Raw genomic sequence first — 23,409 nt, 5'->3', positions numbered from 1 at the left:
ATACCGTATTTTTCCGACTATAAGACGATACTTTTTTCTAAAATCCTTACGCTAAAAATTGAAGGGTGTCTTATTCAAGGAAGTAAGCCGAGGAGAGAACCGCGCGGTTGCAAAACTGCCCATACTTTGTCTCTGCAAACAGGCTTCCTCCTATTTCTAGCCTCTAATCACGAGTGAAATAGCTTGACTCTGCAAACAGGCTTCCTCCAATCACGAGCCTCCAATCATGAGTGAAACTGCCCATACTGTCTTTGCAAACAGATTTCCTCTAATCATGAGCCTTATGTAACTGACGTCAGCTGATGCTGAACAAACCAATTAGAGGAAGTCTGTTTGCAGAGACAAGCTATCGGCAGTTTCACTCGTGATTGAATGTAATCAGTTATGCAAAAGAGCATGGAAATAGAGCTGCAGAGAGAGAGTTTGGACCTCCTTCCACCGAGTGTATCAGGTCAATGTTACCTAATTACTAAATTAAAATGTGTTCTGCACTATCTTTAAAATATTGATTTCTTAATTTTGGGTTGGAAAAGTGGGGGTCTTGTACATGGGGGTGTCTTATTGACGGAAAAATACGGTATATATTTTCTCTTTTTATTAATAACTCGATGCTCTAATTAGAAGTAATGGACAAGTTGGTTTCAGCTATTACCTTAATTTCCACAAAATGGGTATTTCACAAAGGGCTAGCATCCATCTTAAGAGACTTTCTGGAGAAATTAAGATGATGGTGACATCTGTCATTTAACCCAGCATCTGTTTCAGCTATCCACCCCAGCTGTAGTCTACCATGTTACTGCTGCCAATAACATGAAAGTTATCACTGCTACTCATCTTCAGACCTCCACATCAGTGGGAAAATTGGACAATCTTTTAAAAAAATCTTTATTCTGTGTCAGTATGCTTGCATATAATAGTCATTAGTGGCCACAAACATTTTGTGTTCCTATTTGGTAGTATCCTCTGCATTTTAGCACAATCAAATGTTGCCATCCAGATAGGAAGAATCTGGAAGTCTGTGTATATTTTAGGGGTGTGCAGCACTTCAGGTTCTATCAGAGCCTGCCCACAGGAGCTGGGTGCAATTGCGTCTATTCCTTAGCACCTGCCATGTGACCCAGGGAAAAGATACTGCTGCTGTAAAGAATGCAGACAGGTCCTGCACTCACCTATTCCAAAGCACAATTTGGGAATTGAATTTGAAGCATTATATAGCCATAATTGATGTTAGCACTTGTGATAATACCCTGAGCAGAAGCCCAAAGGAATAATCACATTATGAAGATGAGGATGACTGGGCTGTTTTGTTTTCCTTCTTCCCCAAATTCTCTTGGTACATTTTGACTACATAATTGATGGCACTTAGAAAATTGTATGAGAAACAGAATATGCTATTAAATAGGCATACATGGTTTTTTTTTAAAGTTCTGAACAGTACGATTTATTCACAAGCTTGTTTTGTCAATACTATTCCTTCATCTCTGAGCCATTCATTATTATTCATAGATATTTTTCAGTCAGAGGTCCCTTAGCACTGATTGCTATCACTGACACAGCATCTGCTGGAATAAACAGGAATGTTGAGAGTATAACTCCTGTAGAATCTCTTTCCTACCCTCCCACGCATCACTGTCATTTTGTTAAGAGCAAATAAATAATATTGAACAAAAATGTTTTATGAGATAGCATACTCTACAACGAAGCTTGATACTCAGTACTCAAGTATATTCCTGGCATCGTGAATTGCAGCTCCTTTCTAAAGACATCTGGGAAGACACCGTTCTGTCCATTTTCACAAGTATTTGTACTGTCCATGTACTTGGGAGAGGATCTGATTTTGCTTAGCCCCAGAATTCAAAGCAAGGCAATTCATTTCATTTTTCCACACTCTATAGATGGCACAGCAAAGGATTAGTCGTAGTGAAAACTCTTTACAAAGCCACTTCCCATTCTCTTTTTTTCTGAGAAGCTAGGAATCTGTTGATAGATAAAAATGTTTATATTAGAATTCACAATAATTGTTATCAAAATGTTGTGTAACTTACAAAAATTAGGCCTTTCCAAATTGAACAGAGCAATAATCTACTCTTTAAAGCTATAAAGTATCTGCTGCTTCAAGATCCTCCTGCAGTACTTCCGGACATATATTTGCATAGAACAATATTACAAAATGAAAGAAAACCAGTCAAAAAGCAGATATTAGGAGAGTTAGTTGTTGGGAAAAGAAGTATATAAAATATACTTACAACCTATGACTGCTGGAGCACATAGGAGCCAACATAGAGAAGGCCCTTCTCTATGTGGCCACCAAGTGGCAATCCATCAATTGCAGCATGGAGAATGTTACCTCCACCCAAGATCACAGATGCTTGAAATCTGAAGATTTTCTTTCAGGGTGATCTAGTCCTAGGTTTTTCAAGGCTGCCTCGGCAGCACCCTGGCAACCAGCCAGTGCAAATCTTTTAGCACAGGTCTGATCTGTGAGAACCTTCTAGATCACTACCAAATACACAGTTTGCATCAAAGTAATCTAACTTGAAGTTACCAAAGCAGCTTTTACTGAGATAAAACATTCCATGTTCAGAAATAGGCATATGCTACGGCTACCTTAGATAGAAATACCTTGTCCTAGTCAGAAGCTCAAAGCAACCACCATGAAACCTACTTTGAGGAACCCAAGAACAAGATTTGGTGTCTTCAAATATCTACAGCTGGATCATGACATTGTCTAAATTGCCTTGTCCCAAAAGATACTTGGGCAGGCACATATTTAGTCCTAGATTGCCAGCACTCAAGCCATTTTCCAATCTATTTACCTGCTTCTAGAAAACCATGATGCTTATGCCTCACTGCATTGCAGAGACCATTCAGAAGCAATCAGTGGTCCATTGTATCTCATCATTCTACAGTGAGACTATGTACTTGACAAGAACGCCAGCTCCAGCTACTGAAATATCAATCACCTTATTCAGAAAACTATTCAGTTGGTACTGGTAATCTGTTTCAAACATAACCTGTGTCTGCACAGCCAATCTGTCTGTCTCTCCCTTCCCTCTCCCACCTCACAGTAATTTAAATCCTCCATCACTCTAGCCACTCTATGCATCTGATGAAGTGAGCTGCAGCTCACTAAAATGTGAGCCTTTTAATAAAATGTTGGAAAAGGTGCCACCAGGCTCCTCCTGATTTTGGATTTTACCCAGAAATGGTCTGGCCGTGACAATGCAATTACTATAACATTACAAGTATCCAGACTAATCCCATCGCTTGGGGCAAAGACCCAATCTATGCTATGCCTTGTTCTACGGATGGGCATATGAGACAATCCCATGGCTGCTATGAAGACCTAAACTAATCCATTCATCTTGGTCTTGGTATGAATGATGAAGCAATCCACAACAACTACCCTGGGATTTTTCAGCATCTTTCTCTGCCTGTTGGATCAGGGATTCTGTTGTGTGAGCAACAGACCTGGAGTAGCCCTAATGTACCTGCTATGTTTGTTCTGTGTTGTGATTTTCTACTAGGTCCTTATATCCAGCCATTTATTGATCACCTTTCCTATTCTCAATTAATTGCAAGTAGCCTAGAATTTTGCACTAACTGCAGTTTCTTAATCATCTTTAACGGTAGAGCCACATACAGTGAATTGCAATAATTGAATTTTGAAGTTACAAATGCAAGGATTACCGTATTTTTCCGACTATAAGACAATACTTTTTTCTAAAATCCTTACGCTAAAAATTGAAGGGCGTCTTATTCAAGGAAGTAAGCCTAGGAGAGAACCATGCGGTTGCAAAACTGCCCATACTTTGTCTCTGCAAACAGGCTTCCTCCTATTTCTAGCCTCCAATCACGAATGAAATAGCTTGAGTCTGCAAACAGACTTCCTCCAATCACGAGCCTTATGTAACTGACGTCAGCTGATGCTGAACAAACCAATTAGAGGAAGTCTGTTTGCAGAGACAAGCTATCGGCAGTTTCACTCGTGATTGAATGTAATCAGTTATGCAAAAGAGCATGGAAATAGAGCTGCAGAGAGAGAGTTTGGACCTCCTCCCACCGAATGTATCAGGTCAATGTTACCTAATTACTAAATTAAAATGTGTTCTGCACTATCTTTAAAATATTGATTTCTTAATTTTGGGTTGGAAAAGTGGGGGTTGTCTTGTACATGGGGGTGTCTTATTGACGGAAAAATATGGTAAATACATCTGATGCCTGGCAAAACACACTCATTGCCACAGAGACCTCCACAGGGAAAGTACAGGCCCTCCTTCTTCTTAGCTAATCCAGTGAAATTATATTCTATTGCACTATACAAAGGAGCTTGTATTTAAAAGATTTTAAATATAAATTCAAGTCATGTGGTTTATAAAATAAAAAGGAAAAAGAACATATACCTGGTTACCATCTCTTATGTAGTATCTCTTCTCTATAACCTGAAACACAATAAAAAGGAAGAGTCTAGTAAATGTGATTGATACACAATACTGTGTCATGCAGGAGAGCTTCCTAAGAACTGGGTTTCTAAGCTATATGTGAATGTGTGAGCAAGGGAGCTTGCATTTGTGCACAGGCTGGAGAGAAGAACAATGCTCCCTTGGTGAATTTGTGGAAATGGCAGGCAACTGGGGGCACAGGGGAAGCAGTAGGTGATTCAGAAGGGCAAGCAGCTGGAAACAGAAGCAGAGTCCAGCAGCCTGCAGCCAGCGAGCACTGATACAGTACAAACTTTTATCTTTCCCGGCCAGGAATAGGGAGACACCGAGGTCCCAACAACACTCAGCCTGTGTTCCATCCAGCAATCAAAGCAGCCAAACCTTGGTGCTGAAGGGTTGCAGAACTAGGGCTGAGGAGAAAATGACCTCAGTTTCTCTGCACTCCACAATGGGGAGAGCAGCTAAGCCCTGATAATTAAGACAGACATGGATGATTCAAGCCTGCCAGAAAAGAAAAATGGGGAGAGGAGAAAGAGTTGTTTATAAAAACTCATGGAAACTACAATTACAGGCAAAGTAAGAAACCCATGGAATAAGAGACATAGTAAATAAGATTTAGAAACAAACTTGTATGGATAAATCCACAGGAAACCCATACAATAAATGCACAATAAATAACATTTAGAAATAGATCTAGAGAGAGATGTTTCCAGTTTTGTTTAAAAGAAATCATTATTTTTATATAATAAATCCACCCTACAACAAAGGGGGACCAAACTTCACTTCTTGTCTGCAATCTGTACTATTTCCCAAAAAAGACCCTATCATAGTTAAACAAGGGTCAGTTCTCATCTTAACTTGGTTCATAATTTTGGGAACATCTGTTTTCCAAGCCTTTTCTCAAGTCTTAGTGTTTTCTGTAAGCATGCCTCTATATCATGCCAATAACCAACATGGGTGATTCTGTACAATGAAATTCAAATTATACTGCACCTTGGATTGTAGCAATAGGCCAAAATGTAGCATTACAGCACTGTTACCTCCATGCCAAAATACAAGTATGACTAAGTATCTCAGTTCTAATACTGACACAGCATCTCATAATGAATAAACCAACCTTCATAGTGAGGACCACGAGGAAGTTTGGTCTAGTGGTGAAGGCTCCAGGCTAGAAACCAGGAGACCGTGTGCCTTAGGCACAAAAACCAGCTGGGTGACTTTGGGCCAGTCACTCTCTCTCAGCCCAACTCACCTCACAGGGTGGTTGTTGTGGGGAAAATAGGAGGAGGAAGGAGTACTAGGTATGTTCACCACCTTGAGTTATTTATAAAAAAATAAGAAAGGCAGGATAAAAAATCTAAAATAAAAAATATGGGTGAATGCTGAGAGTATCGGTCAAGGAACCACAATTACAATAAGAGACCACAGATGTGGTTTCTGTGCATCACATATATAGGTGAATAACAAGATTACCACATGTGGAAATGCCAAAAGATGCATCTACTCAGGCATTGTAAAGGGCAGAAGGAATAACCTTGAGGAAGAGGTGGAAGAGCTGCAACCAAGACAACGGTTAGGTAAAAGAAATCTGAGTCTGGGGTAGAAATGTAATTTGAGAAAGTGTCTCAGACATGACCTTCCCTAGTTCTCATGAAGAAAAAGGGAAGGCAGGGGGGAAGCACATTCAGGCTTGCAAGATTACTATAACCTTATTATAAAAATAGTATTAGCTTGCATGTCTTTGTTTTCCAAGTTTGGTCTACCTTGGAGGGTTGACAGGCATAGATATCCAAGCAATACTTCTGGATGAATGTAAACTGACAGGGCCACACAGCAACCTGACAGATATCTTGTAAGAGCACCCTTTGGCAAAAGCAGTAGATGCTGAAGCTGCCCTAGCAGAGTAACCTTTTAAGTGCAGGTGGATCAGCTGGTAGACCAAGGTATTGGTCACCTAGCGTGAAAGATGAGTGGAAACCCACAGGCCTTGGGGCCATTGCAAGAGCTAAAAAGGCTTTCTGAAATGGTGAAGTATATTCAGTGCAGAATGTGGGGATATATAGAAACCCATTGCATGTCAACTGATGACTTAGGAAAAAAAGGTTGGCAGAACCTGAGCCAGATGGAAAGCAGTTATTATCTTTGGCAGAAAAGAGACATCTGGTATCTCTCTGCCAGATGAGATAAGATGGATCAATAAGAAGGACACAAAGTTCACTAGTATGATGCATAGAAGTAACTGGCAAAAGAAAAATCCTTTCAAGGTAAGCAAACATTAAGAATAATAGGTTTAAGTACTTTAGAAGTCAACTAAGAAAGAACCACTGAAGTGCTCTAAGAAGAAGCCCATCTCAGAAATGGGGATACATGTTACTTAAATTTAACAAAAAATTTAAAACCAAAGGATGAGAAGAAACACTGACTAATACTGAATTATTAATATGAATAGTAAAAAAGGCCACAATAAACCCATCTGAATTGGATGGCCTTTCACAGAAAGCTGAAAGAAACATTTGAAAGGAAGCCCGCTTAGCATTAAAAGAATGGAGAACAGAAGGCTTCCCAGAGGCATCAAGAACTTATTGTACAACAAGTGGCATAAGGTAGGATTCCAGGCTGTCAGGCACATATCCATAGATCTGGATGGAAGATCTGGCTATGATCTTGTGACAAGAGATGGTTGCGAAGGGGGAGATGACCCAGATACTGTTGGCTCTCAGGAGCAGTTCAGGAGACCAGAACTCCATGCACCACCAAAGAATTATAAGCGTGCACTGGGTTTGATTGTAACAGATCTTGGCAACAGTCCTGGTGAAATGAAAAGAAACAAGACAACAAGATGTAGTAAAACACTTAAATGTTCAAGAGGGAGTGGATGCAGTGGAGGTGTTCAGAGCAAAGAGAGTACTGACAGAGCCCTCACTGAAATCAGACAGGAGGAGAGGAACAGGTGTGTGCGCGTGTGCGAGTGAGACAGTGTTATAGTTTGCTCTGACTCCTCTGAGTCAGGGGCTGAAGGGCCTGATCTGACAAACTGTCAGGCTCAGGGCATAGAGAAATTAAAGTATGATAGGATAGAGAAGAACCAACTCCTAGAATTATAAAGGGATAACGTTTAAAAGTGTAACAAATACAAATTACATTCTTGTTCATGTAAGCATCTAATTTCTTTTGTATCTATTTTGGTAATAAAGCACTCTTTATCCAGTAAGAGCCAAAAGGGTCTGTCTAGTTTGTTGCTATCCCTAAAGAGAACCTATGACAAGACTGTACAATTTTAATCTCCATCTTCAAGAAAAAATACTGAACAAAAGGGGATGAAGAAAACTCCTCTCCCTGTTAAATCTGAGGGTCTTTGGTGTGATCTGTATGCTGTGGAGGCACCGCTGTTCTGCTGATGCCTAAATGTGCACATACTTCCTTGGCATCTTAGAAAAACAATCAACGATACCAGAACTTTTGCATAGATTTAAGCAGTCAAAGTAAGATATTCTGCACTGAAAATGCCATCTGTGATAGTGAAACCATGGGAACTATCAGGTCAACTGACTGACAGAAGCATGAAAATATAGGCTACAGATAGCAGAAAACAACCCTGATAATAGCTGATTTTATTAATAGTAGGTTCATCTTTAAAAGCTTCCTAAATGGAGGCTAGTTTTGCTTTTACAAAATCTGAGTGACCTTGATGTTTCTTTTGGCACTAAAATAAACCTAACAACCCTAATCTGAGTTATGTTCTTGATATAATTCTAAGACCCTGATGTTGATAAAGTGTAAAAGAAGTTCACAGGAAGATATAACTTCTCTGAGTGCAGTTCAAACAATCTGGGTTGAGACAGTAAAGCAGAGGGCTCAATGCTACGGACAGGCAAATTCAGGTAGAGCACAAAATTGGGGGAATTGCGCCAGACCCCTACAATTTCTTGTATTTCCTCAAGAGGCTGCTCAAACCTAGCTTTGCACTCTGAGAAGTCTGTGTAGCCTAAGCTTATGCAATAAGAACTGTATAATTTAGATCAGGTTTCAGAAGTCTTTCATTCCATGTTCTGTCACTTGAAAAGAATAGGTTTACCTTATCAAAGAATCAAAAAAGGCTTACCTTATCAAAGAATCTGCTGAGCTTGACAGCATTGGAGGAACCTGCAGCCAAGTAACGAGGACTTGTACAATCCTGAAAGACCAAAAATTTAATTTTCTCCTGGGACTCATTGACAGACAGTCCCTAAAAAGCATAGAGGGGTTTTGAAGTGTGAAATACAAGCATGTGTTCAAACCAAGTTACTGTTGCAATGCCCGCATGTCAGGCATTTCTCACAAAATACTTTTTCCAATATGAGTAATCACTAGGAAAGGCAAGGATCGATCATTTTTCCTACAAGCCAGAAAGAACGCTATAAAACTTCTTTTGGGGCGGGGAACACATTCAGAATACCCCCCCTTTTTTAAACTACTCAAATAGAACATGATCTACCTATTGCTTTCAGATAATTAAAGAGAACATCAAACAACTGTCATTAGTTCCTGAATATCTGAATCTCTGGATATTTTTTAAGAAATGAAACTATGTTTGTCTAGCTGCTGTTTTAAATTAACTAGAGAATACTGACTTTCCTAAAACTTCAATTCTGTTTTCTCTTTCATTCTCAACTAGCAGCTCTTCATAACTTAAACATAATATTCCTTCTTTAATTCTTTTTTTACACTTAGCATCTTCATTTGCACATTCATTCCACCAAATACAAGGTGAAGCAAAATTTTACTTTCAAACCCAAGGGTAACAGTCTTTGTCTCAACAGAAATAATCAGTGTTCTTCCTTTCAGCAGCTTAATGCATCTACCAGATTGCAACCTTGCTCCCATTCCTGCTGTACTGATACCTGATTTTGTCAGTAGCAATCAATAAACTTGTTGCCCCAGAAGACAGAAAACCTGAACCCTCCACCCCAGAATTACTTATCAAAGACGGAGCAAGTGCATCTATATACCACCATGTATGTGACACACTTATTTGGGCACGTGCTATCAATGATCACTCTTCATCCAGACAGCCAGTGTGTTATAGTGGTGAAGGTGTTGGACTAGGAGTGGTAAAACCCAGGTTCTAATCCTCCCTCAGCCATGGAAGCTCACTGGGTGCCTTGGGCCAGCACCAGTTATTCTCTCTGAGACAACACAGAGTGTTGTCATTGTAGAGCAAACTAGGAGGAGGGAGAGCTATATATGGCACTCCTGAATGAAAGGAATAATATAAATCAAAAAGTTAACTTTTTGCACATATATCTATGGTTAATGTACAACTGTTAAATAGCTCTGTTACTGTACAAACATGGACATAAAACAGTTCATAAGGCCTTCATATGCAACTGTTAATTGAAATCTGTGGTATCCTTCTTGTTATCACTGATAACAAGTATCTTTCTGAGGGAGTGGGGAGAGGTTGGTTGCTAATAGGAATCCAGATAACTAAATGGTAAGTACCGGAATTCCTCTATGGCATTCTGTTAGCAATTTTTAAAAAGCCCATGAAATTGTTCCCATCTCCCTTATATATATAGTTCCCAACTTTGAGTACTCTGATGCTATTAGCTTGCTATTTCAAGAATGTATAATAACCAAGGTTGGGAATCCCTGAGCAAAACATACAAAATGTAAGAATAAATGTAAGCTTAGATTTCCATGGTAAAAATTAATATCTAGACCTATAAACACACCTGCAATGAGCGCATTAATATCAATTTTAGTTAATATTGATTTTATTTTTATGCCTTCCTTCTCCCAAAGAAGCTGAGAATGGTATACTAAACAAATAGCAACCTTCAATTAAAACAAAACCAACAATAATAAAACGACGTATCTTAAAGCATGGCAATAAAAAGGACAGGTACTGACAGTGAGACCTGAGATTTCAATGTGTTGAAGCACAGGTCCTGGTTGACAATTGCTTGGATAAAGGAATCTGAGTGACTGAGATTGTTATGCCTGGATCTTCTTTCTCCTGGATCTCCAGTGTGGTTAGAGCACACCAATCTCATACAGAATGACATTCTGTACAAAACTAAAGATGGCCTTGATGAAGGTCATTCAGTGGAAGCTGTAGCCTAGGGTTTACAAGGCTTGGATTTTTCAACCTCCTGGCATGCAGCTATAAACATCTTGGGAAAAACTGGGTTTCCTGACTAAAGGGAATCAGTCTGTAGGGCAGAGACCATGGTGATGTACTACTTCAGGATTATGAAGGACTTCTGGGCAGTTGTTAGCTACTTTCATCCTCTCCATGTTGTCTTGCATAGTATACACATTCAGAGAGGAAATGGTGGAAAGATGCAGAGGAGATCCTTGGGCCTGTTCAAGATATCTGAGGTTATGGCTCCCTCTGGAGGGAACTGGAAAACAAATTGGCTCAGTTTATGGTTAGCTGGAAATACAAGTAAGCCTACTAATGGGATCTCAAACCTTGTGGGGATCTTGTGAAAAACCTATGGATGAATTCATAGTGTAAGATTTAAAGCTCTGGATTTGTTCTGGAGAAAGATACAGGAGCTGACACTCTGGCCATTCCAGCATTCTTGAGGTCTTCCTCATGAAGGACTGGGGCTTAATTCTGCTTTGTTATGACAAATGTGCTTAAGATGTATTGTTCTCTGTTAAGGAGAAACATGGTAGTACATATTAGATGTCTGAATTCAGGAAGAGCTAGTCCAATCACTGTTAACCACCAGAACCATTTATACTGTGTTTGTAGTCCATTGTTGTCCAGGGACCCTGAAACATCTAGCCCAGGCAATCACACACCAAGAAAGCTTACATTGGTGGTGTTTAGGATGAGTGCTGACACCTCCCAGATGAATTCTTACTGTCTAGTGTCTGGGACATCTATTATCTGAAGGACTATTTCAGGTGCAAGCTTAATTTTATCATGATGCCCCACTTTCATATCTTTACGTAAGAGAAAGAGTGCTTACTGTGGCTAAATGGAACATCATTCCCCAAGATTAAATTAGGCCTGTCCCTGTTGGCCTTTCATAAGGCCTGGAAAACTTGGTTTTGTGCCTGAGCCTGGAGTCCTGGGCATGGGTTAGAGCCTGTCTCCTGGCTGTATGGATGATAGGTTACATTATGCCCGGCTGCTATGTGTTTCTATTTTTATTTGTTTTTATATTGTGTATTTTATGTTTTTTATTTGTTTTACTTGTTTTATTGTAAGCTGTCTAGAGTCATGCAAAAGGGAGATGGGTGGCTATATAAATTGAATAAATAAATAAATAATTTGAGGTGGATCATGAACTGAGTCCGTGCATAATGTCTTGGGACACTGGAGGGGTCAGGGTTGATTGTTTGGCATATGATACTAAAGTCAGGTCCTGCATTTAGGCAGGAAAAACCAGATGCACAGGTACAAGACAGGCAGTACCTGGCTCAACAGAAGTGCCTATGAGAAGGATCTAGGTGTCCTGGTGGACCACTGCTCAAGTATGAGTCAGCAGTGTGCTGCAGCTGCCAAAAAAGCCAGCGCAGTCCTGGCCTGCATCAACAATATCAAGATCAAGGGAAGTGATAGTACTGGTCTACACCGCACTGGTGAGGCCAAATTTGGAATAGTGCTTCCAGTTCTGGTCACCACAATACAAAAAAGATGCTGAGGCCCTAGAAAGAGTGCAGAGAACAGCAACAAAGATTATAAAGGTCTGGAGGCTAAATCCTATGAAGAATGGCTAAAGGAACTAGGTATGTTTCGCTTAACGAAGAGAAGACTGAGGGGAGACATGATAGCAGTCTTCCAATATTTGAAGGGAAGAGGGCATCAATTTATTCTCCATAGCCCCTGAGGGTAGAACAAGAAACAATGAGTGGAAGTTCATCAGAGGAGATCCAACCTGGAAATAAGGAGGAATTTCCAGGGAAGAACTATTAAGCAGTGGAACAGTTTGCCTCCTGGAGTTGTGGGCGCTCCATCACTGGAGGATTTCAAGAAAAGATTGGACAACCATTTGTCCGAGATGGTATCAGGACTCCTGCCTTGGGCAGCGGGTCAGACTAGAAGACCTCCAAGGTCCCTTCCAACCCTGTGATTCTATGATCTTATATCTTTTGAGCCAGACTGATCTTGTTTGAGAGTCAGAATGACTCTCAAATCCCCACTGCTTGTAGGCTTCACAAAGAAAATTGTTGCAGCACTCTGAGAACTATTCTGCTGGTGGAACTGGTTTTATGGCCTTGATTTTCAGCAGATGATTGATCTAAATCTGGAAATGCTTTTCTGTTGCAACTTGGGGGAAAATATAAATGTATATGTCTTGGAATTCTATGGCATAGCCACAGGCAACTGTGAAGCACCAAGCGTCTATGATGAGAGGGATTAGTACTGGATAAATAGATATAACTTGTCCCCTACTACTGCATCTCTTTATAAAATTGGGAAGGATCAAAGCACTGACTGGAAAGTTGCTCTGTGGTGTTAGGTGCTCCATAATTACACTCTTTGGTCCTGTCCGTTGGAGCAAAGGAAAAAAAACAACTTAAAGGTACTCTCCAGCCATAATAGAAAATGAGGAGGATTTATTTCAAGGAAATGACTATTCCCTGAAATAGGTTCATGGCCAACAATAACATTAATCCAAGCTGACAAAATAAAGGATAACACAAACCAGATTGATTTCTTCTGCACTGAAATCCTCAACCAGAAAAGCAGTTCTGCTCAAGACCTCATTGCGTTTTGTCTCTGGGATTTGGTCTAATTTTGTTCCTATGACAAGCAGTGGAATCTGGTTATCAGCAAACTGTTCCCGGTCATAGTCTCTGTGAAGGAAAGTGAAGATATGTAGGTCAATAAAGCAGCGCATGAAGGGTTGCAGGTGGCACACTAGCTGCAGTTGCCCAAATACACTCCTTGCCACAGCTGTCACCTGAAAATCCGCTCTTTCTCAGGGAATGCAACCCCATCTTTAAGATGCTTCACCCCAATTCCTGAGCCCAAGTCATGTCTGCATTTAATTTCAGGATGGTGATCAAGCATGAAAAGTAGAAAGTATCACTGAGGAAAGTGACAAAAATAGCAGCAGCAGCACCCTTCAAATTAGCACAGAAGATATTTTACAGAAAGAATAAGGGAACTTCATGCCTGGTAGGAATGTCAACCTATCATTTAATCATTTATTAAACTTATGCCTGCTTAAGAGCCCTTACATCACAATATAACAACAATAAAATCAAGGATGGATATTGCAAATGGAAAGTAGATACAATATAAATGTACAAGGTATGCTTAGGAAAATCCAGTGTCAGCCCTTCAAGGTAGGCTAGATTAAGAAACAGACATTGCAAGGATTCCAGAAATGATACTTTATTGGGGCAGTATATAGGAATTTTGAAAGCCTGTCCAGGTTTCTCTTAGTCCCATCTTACACTGAACAAAATCAAGATGTGGTTATTTTGAGTTTCTTTCTCCTGCCTCCTTCTATCTCTGGATTGTGTAATCTCTTGATCAGGTCTCTTTTTAATGGATTGCTCCTTCCTGCTGCTCTTACCACTCTCTCATATCTTCCCTAAGGCTAGTTCTGGGTTCCTTTACATCAAGATGAGTTCTAGAAAGCTATACATACAGTATATTAACTCTTCCATTGCAAAGGCATGGGTCTGATTATCTCTATGCTGTAAGTCTGAAATGTAACCTAGTAGAATTCAATTTAGTACAATTTCTGTAAACTACCCAAACACCCAGAAAAAAGCAATCATTTGCCCTAGCATTTCACTTCTGCTTAAAAGATTAAAATAGGTCAAGTTGATTTCATCTCTAGTCTTCAACATTCTACAATCTGACAGTGGGATAAATGGGCTACTTTTTTCTCATGCTGGTAAGTGCTCTAGAACTTTAGCATGCTCATATTCTCCTATCTCTGAATTTCCAAAAATCTGGGGAAAAGAGCCTGTTCCTGTTATTTTTTAATTATATACTTTTCACTGTTAAAATGTATTCAATGCAAAGCTATGAATCATTTTTTAATGAATTAGGTGTTGAGTTTGTTTAGGAGATAAATTCTGACTAGCCATGAACATTAGCCAAAATGTATGTATTTTTCTCCTTTTACTTTGTAAAGTTGAATATATTTAGATATAGTTTTGCTATTAAAATTGTGGATCACTCCCACTCTTCATGCATGAAACATATGCTATGACTTTCATATACTCTTTAAGGGCAGATTTCTAAACAAAATTTTGCTAATTGATTACTAATCTAGAGGAGGTGGAGCATTTTCTTTTTACTGGTACAGAGACAGAAAATAGCTTACTGTTCAGAAGTAATACACATTTTTCACATTTTTAAAATCTTACAACATGTCATCCCTCCATCTAATTAACATGATTATAGCAATGATAGTGGTGACTGTATATTCTGCCTACTTACCCATTTGTCACCAGGACGCTAGATGGAGTTACATCTCTGTTGAGAGCTTCCAAAGACCATCGATACAAGTTTTGGGAAGACTTTTTGTTGGTTAAATCATGCACTAAAATTATGCCTAGGTGAGAAAAAGGTCATACATAAAGAATGGTTTTTTTCCCTAAAATCATCAAAAGCAGAAGGAAAGACATAGCAATTATAAAAAAGAAGCCAGGTCCCAAAAGAGTACAAAAGTGAAAGTATTTATTCAGTCTCTCATTCAGGACAGAATCAGAGTGAAAGCAAACCAAGGTTGATTTTAGAAGTAAAGAAGAAGACAGTTAGAAAAACCAACTCTGCCTAACAAACAAGGTTATAAAATAAATTATGAGGCATTATGAAGCAATCAGGCATTATGAAGCAATCAGATAGGATAAGGGAAGATGATGGGATTAGCTGCATGACAAAAAAATCCATGCAAAGAAACAGCCAGGAACTATTAAGGCTTGAACTGGAAGGGTTTTGGTATGGATACGACAGCACTATGTAGTGAACCACAGAACTGAGTGCTCCAACGTTTGTGTAGGCAGTTAGATACTCTTCAGTTCCTTGACTGCTCTTCCCTTCTTGAACCAGAAGGACTATAAGAGTGTTTCCTGCCCCAAACAAGTTATTCTTGCACTGTATTGAGTTTTGATCCTGCTTCCTGGTTATTCTTTGGTTTTGGTTTATACTTTGGTCTTAAGTTCCCACACAAAAATAAATGTTCTTAGGTCTAACATCCTGGAACAATTCCACTTCTAATTCTTCAACTACTATAGTGATTGGCTATAGAATCACTAGCTGGTGTGTATGGATTCAGTCCTTTTTCAGATGAGGATACAACTATTTCAGCAATAAAAATTATGTTAAAGCTGATTTGTTCTGGAATACTAGAAAGTTAAAAAAAACAAAAAACTTTTAAAAACTGATCAAAGAAATAATAGCAACAATTACTTTTCCTTTCCCATCTCTTGTTTTGTTTTTTAGTTTAAGTGTGAGAAAAGGTCTTTTTTTATTCTACTTTTATAATTCCCAATAGCAGAAGTTCTCAAAATGATGCATTACAGTTAAAACATACAAAAATTAAGCTATATAAATCAATACAAGAACTTACACAGAAAACAGCACAATTTCCTCAGCATGTCACAATTAAAAATAAAGTAAAAATCTACAATAACATGGCTGGAACAGGGAATTCCACCACGGCTGGAATATTACTAACCATGGGATCTAACTTACAATAGATGTGAGCAACTTATTTTCAAAAGAATAAAAGGAAAAGAAATAAGAGGAACAAAGAAAGACAAAGAAGAGGAAAAACTTTAAGAGCAACTTAAATCTTTGCCAAATTTAATTTAAGGTGGCAGGAATACATCTAGCTGGAAATTCTAGTAAAATAGTTGGAAAGAGAAGACCATACTGCATCACTGAAGACAGGACCAGACAAATACATCTGGATGTACTTCTTCTGAAATGAAGAAATAAGAGAACCCAGAGGCAACGTCAACAAAGTAAACAAAAGTGTCCTTAAGACTGAAATCTAAGGGACACCCACAGATAATGGAAAAAGCTGAGAGCAAAGTTTCATAACCCCCCTCCCCCAACATGCAATAGGAAATACAGAACTGAATCCAACAAAAAACATATGTATCACTGACACCAAAGGAGCTTAAAGGAGATAGAATTTCTTGATTGAGGTGGTCAAATACCATGGACCAGTCTACCAGAACCAATACTGATTTGCCCTAGCCACTACCAAATTATCAAAGGCGCACCCAGTGCTGACTTGGTAGAATAGCCCATATGAAACCCAGACTGAAAGGGGCCAGTGAGGTTATTTAACTGACAAACAATGAAGAAGCTGAAAGAGAAAAACTAATTCAATAATCTTAGACAAAAAAGAATGGATGAAAACTAGAACAAACTGAACCATTCAACAAACCTTTAAAAAAAAAGAGAGAGTAATGATAGGTATATTTCTGGCAGTCTGGAAAAAATGCTGCCATAAGAAAACAGTTGATCTGTGTAGTTAAAAATGACAGAAAAGATGTGTGAAGAAAAGAAGGAAAAGGGCTTGTAATACAGGGAGCTTCTGAAACTATTTTAGCTACCATTGCTTCAGTAACTAGAGAAAATAAAAATCTAGAGGAAGAAGAATTTGGAGCACCAGACAGAGTGCATAAGCCCTGCATAGAGATGGGCAACTGGAGCATCTTGATTTTAGACAAAAAAGTTCTCAAATGTAAATAGCAATCCACTGGCAATGATGACAATAAAAGAGACCTGAGCATAGCAAAAAGGTGTCATGGGGACTGGACTTGAGCTGAAATTAGATTCTGGTAATTTTGCTTGGCTTGTTCCAGCAATACAAAGAATCAGTAAACGCTGATGAAAGGAGCCCCCAGCAGATGTCTCCTTTCTATATTTCTGTTTGAGTTTATGTATGTAAGTTTGAACTTTCTGCAAATCCAGAGGGAGCCATAGATAAAAGCTCCTTTTCAAGAAAAACTTTTCAAAGGCTGGCACTAAACAAATCAAATATGGCTCAGTGGAAAAATTAATGGCCATTGTCACTGCCTTAGGTGATTCAGTTTTAGATGAAATCAACTGAAAATAAAGAACCAATGCAAATGCAAAGACATAGAATGGATCAGTCTAACAATAAATCTGGAAGCATGCCTTGAAGAGAAATATTTACAATAAAGTGGTTAGATTAGGTTCCATTGAATAAATCACAAAATGCAGACTGCAAATCCTTAGCCCAAATTAAATCAAGGATGTTACCATGGGAATGAACAAGGGGAGTCTCTAACACCTTTAGGTCAAAAGAAGTTAATAGTAAATTAGCATCCTTACCAAGTTAGAGGAAATATCAGAAACAGTGAAATCCCCAAGTAATAATAAGGTACAGGTAGTCCTCACTTACTGACCACAATTGGGAATGGCAACTCTGTTGGTAAGTGACATGGCTGTAAAGTGAAACATCACATGACTGCACCCAACTTATGTCAGTTCCAGCTGCAGTCATTAAGTGAATCACTGTGGTTAAGCGCTATGTCACATGACTGTGACTTCTGACTTCCTGCCAGCATCCCCACTGACTTTGCTTGTCAGAAGCTGGCTGTGAAAGCTGCAAATGATCACATGATCATGGGATGCTGCAACTGTTGTAAATGTATGCCAGTTACCAAGCACCTGAATCATGAACATGGGGATGCTGCAACAGCCACAAGTTTGAGGACTAATTGTAAATCTCCTTTTTCAGCACTGTTGTAACTTTGAACGGTCACTGAATGAGCAATCGGTGAGGACTACCTCCGTTTTTTCTTATGTCAATATTATTTAAAGCTATTTTATATTTTTAACAGTATTTTACTAGATGATCTGGATACTGAAGCAGAAATGTACCATCTACAGTCCCTGAAAGCTTTGAAAGTAGCTTATGGAGCCCTTAAAACATTTTTACCAAATTATAATTTAATGTGATAAAAATGGGACATTACTAAATTCATGGGGAATAAACAAATCAACTACATACAACTGAAACTGAAATTAAATTAAACCTTATTTAATTTCTGACTTGTCCCAGCCCAGTTTCTGAACTATAGGCATTCAAATGTAAATGTAAATTGTGCATCAATTCAAGCAAAGTCCCAATGTAAGTTGCATGATGAGATACAAGAAGTAATTGTAGCTGTCCTATCGCACAATGTACTGTTCTGTAAGGCATGCTGGCCAATGTAGCTCAAAGTTCTGGCAGAAAGAAAGGAAGGACATTGAGGCAAAAATCAACCCACTATCAGTATACATTATACATCACTTGTAAAGAAAAGCAAACAAAAAAAAAATTATCATACTGATAACTGGATTGCGAATATTGTCAGATCTATACATGGAATTGCACAAAACCCCTGGATGATCACCAATGTTTGGTAACAATTCACATGCTAGTCCTAATACAAATTTAGAACGGAATGCCATTAGCTCCAGTTATATGTAGCCAAAGATTAAACAGACATCTGATAGGAACAGCTGGTGTTCTTCTTTGATACTGGGTATTTAGTTCTTTAATAATCTCATGAATATAAATAAAGAATGGCCCAGAAACCTTTACGGGATTTATGCTATGGAGAACTTTTCAGACTCTTGCATCCTTATATATGTGGCATCCATACAGATACAGAATAGAAATAAATCCATTAATTTAATCCATTGCAAACTAGAATTTAATGGATTTCAAATAAATATTATGAATAATAAATATACCCAGAAAATAGTTCAGGAAAAAAGTTAAACAAATTTGTCAGCACTTGCAGATATCTAGGAAAGTGTTTGAATATCTAAATTCAGCCAATAACTGTTCTTTAATGTCAAATTCTTGTTTGCAATATTTAGGGAACACAGTCTGCATAAATCAAACCATGTTCTGTAGAATGTAACAGATCTTAAAAGTACATCCATTACCATTAACTGAATTGTAGAACATAAGACGTGTGCTTTTCACACTACTAGCACTGCCTACGGAGCCACCAATATCCCATAATTCAATGAAATAAATCTTCTCCTCTGGAGTTCCTTCTTTGTAGTCATGAATCTGGCAATGAGAAACCAAATAGCATAAATAAAATTAAAATAACAATAAATTAAAACCTGCATTCCAGGTACATAACATTCCCTGCATAGTGCAGTACCTCTGTAGAACATAATAAAAGTGGGCTACAGAGAGAGCTAGTTGGATTCAGCAATGAGTTTCTAAGAATGCAGCTTCCCTGGCACATGCATGCTATAGTTACCTTCAATATTTTTTTTTCAAATGGTAATGAAGGTAACAAGGTGAAATATTCCTTGTTAGGAAAATTAGGAAATAAGTACTTTCCTGAAGATACTTGCTGTTTTATATTTACTTGTTCTGGTGAAAAAATCCAAACATGATTTTTAAGGAAAATCAATATCTGCATTTAGCTTTTATGGGGAGAGAGAACGTATACAAAATATCTGGCATATCTATCAATGTATGAGTGTGAGATATATGCACACACAAAACATACACATACACATATAGGCTGCGCAAATCATTTGGAGGAGTCATTCAACTGTGGTAGCCCCTTTGCTACCAGTTTTGGTGAAAATATTTAATTGCATGAATATACATGTGCAGATGATCTGGGAGAGCCTTCAAAGCAGCTGCACTAAAACTTCAGGAGAATGCAACTACTATATGTGTATGTGTATGTTTTGTGTGTGCATATATCTCACACTCATACATTGATAGATATGCCAGATATTTTGCATACGTTCTCTCTCCCCATAAAAGCTAAATGTAGATATTGATTTTCCATAAAAATCATGTTTGGATTTTTTCACCAGAACAAGTAAATATAAAACAGCAAGTATCTTCAGGAAAGTACTTATTTCCTAATTTTCCTAACAAGGAATATTTCACCTTGTTACCTTCATTACCATTTGAAAAAAAAATATTGAAAGTAACTATAGCATGCATGTGCCAGGGAAGCTGCATTCTTAGAAACTTAGAAACGCGAGAGCCACAGTTTGCTCACTGGATTGCTTTGGTCAAACACTATCCAAATATATAATTTGTCAAAATATAATAAGCAGACAAAGAATACACTACAACAAAACTTGCGCCACGGGGACAATTCCCTGTTCATTCTTTCCCACTCCTTCTGCCCCCAGAATTCTACTCAACAATTCAGCTTACAATTTTGTCTTCTGGTAAGGGAATGTTTCACAATGAAGTCTGGATAGTAGCTACTTATTATTTTCCCCATAAGAATGATTCTGGGGTTCAGAAACATTCTTTGAAATAAAGATGGTTATATATGTCTTGATTGGAAGTTAACAGCCAATCAGTATTCTATATAAAACTTCACCTTTCAAAAAATCACCTGAACACAGTATTCTCCATAACTATATCAAGGATCACAGAATCAGAATATATTTGTTAAATTCTGGAATTATCCTTACCCTTTGGCCTATATTTTTTCTACTTTCATTTAAATCCTATCCTACTCACTTTATATACATATACACCTTTTTTACTAATTTTTATTGCATATTTTTGCAAAGAAGCAGAAGAAAACCAGAATATTAGTTATAAAAAACACTTAAGTCTATGAATATTTAAATACCTCCCCTAGCTCACAACACAGCTTTCTTTCCCCCACCTCTGGCTAATGTTAGAGTTATCAATAATGGGTAGTGCTCGTTGACTAAGAGACACCCTTACATTCCAATTATGCTTTATCTCTGCAGCTTAATTTCATATTTTTCTATACCTAAAATATCATAATATTTCAAACACAATATCAACAAAGCATCAGGTGTTTTTACTTCCACATACACGGACATCAACAGAGCAGCCCACAGTCCAAGATGGATTTCCCAGCATCTGATTGTGACATAATAGGTGAACAAGTGATGATTTCCCCACACCTGTAACAAAATCATAAAATAAACCTTCAAAGGTAAACAGAGATTTCTTCTATCATTTTAGTTTTATTATATAACTGAAATTAAATAGGAATAAAGACAGCTCTTAAGAACAACTGTGAATGATAGAAACAAATGTAAAAATTAGATCCACCATGTACAAGTTAGATTTTCCAGAAAATTATAGGCTAGATTGTTTTTCTTATATCCTCAAATGATTGGAATCCAATCTTCCATGTTTGACATATTTATTAATAGCATTAGAGGAGTATGACACAACTGATGGCAGCCCCTAGCTGACTTGGCTTATCCTGAATAAAGCTAAGTAAAGTTGGATGTCATTAATCCTTGGAGAGTCCAAGGATTACAAAAATCCAAGATCCATGAATTAGACTGGTAAGAAAGAAGGAAAGGAAAGGAAAGGAAAGGAAAGGAAAGGAAAGGAAAGGAAAGGAAAGGAAAGGAAAGGAAAGGAAAGGAAAGGAAAGGAAAGGAAAGGAAAGGAAAGGAAAGGAAAGGAAAGGAAAGGAAAGGAAAGGAAAGGAAAGGAAAGGAAAGGAAAGGAAAGGAAAGGAAAGGAAAGGAAAGGAAAGGAAAGGAAAGGAAAGGAAAGGAAAGGAAAGGAAAGGAAAGGAAGCAAGCAAGCAAGCAAGCAAGCAAGCAAGCAAGCAGTGATTGTACCCTATCCCCATATGTTGTTCTATGACTATAAGAAAGATTGATTTGACTTGATATCCAAAACCGTTGAGAGCTGCTGGGAGGAGGATGGCATATAAATTTAATATATTACTTATTATCATCATCATCGTGCTTTAGCGGTTCCTGCAATGAGTAAGGGGTTGGATTGATGACTTTTGAAATCCCTTCCAATTCTGGGATTCTATGTTCTTGATAGCTTTAACCGGGATGAAAAAGACTAAATGAAATTTAGTAGAGACAGATGCAAAGTTCTTTACTGCACCTAAGTATCAAATCCACAGGTGTAAAATGACTTAGTATACGTCTAAGTGAGAAATGGGTTTTGGAATTGCAACTGATGTCAGACTGAGTATGAGACAGCAGTACTAATATGCCTGCTAAAAGCAATTGTAGTCTACATCAATAGACACAGAATAACAGTCTTAAATTACAGGAAGATTAATTCTGAGTGAATGTTAGGAAAACTTCCTAACAGATGGAACTAATTACAATAGGAGATCATAAATTTCAGTTTGCTGAATGAGTTCAAGTGAAGGCTAAATAGCCATTCGTTGAGAATGGTCTAATCTGGATTTTTGTACTGAGCAGAAGGTTGGACCCAGTGGTCTTAATGGCTCCTTCCAGTTCCGGGGTTCTATCTGACCCAGTAGTTATAGATACATTTTGACATAGCTTAATAATAGCCCCCTCCCCAAAAATGTGGTGGCAGGCACATATGGTAGCAAGAGTACCATTAGTTATTATAAACACACGGCACACAAGTATATGTTTGTATGAAGGGCTAATGTTTCTACAACTGCACCTTTGTAGCATGTTAATTCCAGAAAAAAACGAGTTAAGTGCATTCATAAAAAGATTTTTGAAACGCTTATACCATCGAGCGCTATGGCCTCATTTACATGCATAGCAGAAGACAGATCTAAACTCCTCATTGGACTAAACCGGCTGAGACTGGAAGTAAAATAGCGATGCGTTAAATACCCACAAACACGTTTTAAAAATCAGAAAAATCCTAGCTGTATTCTCTATTACACTGCTTGTTTTTGTTTTGTATTCTGGAAGCCACGTTTTTAAGCAGGAAAGGAATTCCCAAATAACAGCCAGTTTGGAGTCCCACTACATTATTTCTGCCCCTTTCCACCAGAGAGGCAGACCTCGGTTCTGCTTCGTGGAAGACGGCTGCAGTCGTTCCTCGTGGCCTCACCCACTCACCTGAATCACCCAACACAAGCACCTTCACCCTTTCTAAGGTAGCCATTTTTTTCTTCAGGGGCAACTACCCAAAGCAGCTGTCGACGTGAGCTACTCCACTACTTTCATACTTCCTAAAATAGGCCAATCACAGATCGATTCGTATAAGCCTACCTTCTATTGGCTGATCATACACTCATTTCT

At 38.3% G+C, this 23,409-nt stretch overlaps 2 protein-coding genes across 2 annotated transcripts in view; one reads left to right on the top strand and one right to left on the bottom strand.

Moving 5' to 3' along the window:
• Nucleotides 1-23,409, top strand: part of GTF2E1 (general transcription factor IIE subunit 1) — a 39,620-nt gene that overhangs the window by 5,895 nt on the left and 10,316 nt on the right. The gene's annotated exons all lie outside the window — the stretch shown is intronic.
• Nucleotides 1,840-23,377, bottom strand: RABL3 (RAB, member of RAS oncogene family like 3). Its single transcript, XM_007424169.4, has 8 exons — nucleotides 23,227-23,377; nucleotides 21,227-21,318; nucleotides 19,330-19,459; nucleotides 14,848-14,962; nucleotides 13,091-13,241; nucleotides 8,545-8,616; nucleotides 4,404-4,442; nucleotides 1,840-1,977 (listed from the first exon to the last, which is right to left on the bottom strand). Exons 1-8 carry the CDS (start codon nucleotides 23,270-23,272, stop codon nucleotides 1,912-1,914), a joined length of 711 nt encoding a protein of 236 aa, XP_007424231.1. The 5' UTR covers nucleotides 23,273-23,377; the 3' UTR covers nucleotides 1,840-1,911.

The sequence above is a fragment of the Python bivittatus genome, unplaced genomic scaffold (genome assembly GCF_059951505.1).
Source record: "Python bivittatus isolate LINGU-HERP-01145 unplaced genomic scaffold, Pbiv_v1 ctg000520_np1212, whole genome shotgun sequence".
NCBI lineage: Eukaryota > Metazoa > Chordata > Lepidosauria > Squamata > Pythonidae > Python > Python bivittatus.
The sequence above is the reverse complement of the archived record's forward strand: the minus strand, read 5'-3'. Positions and strand labels throughout refer to the sequence as shown.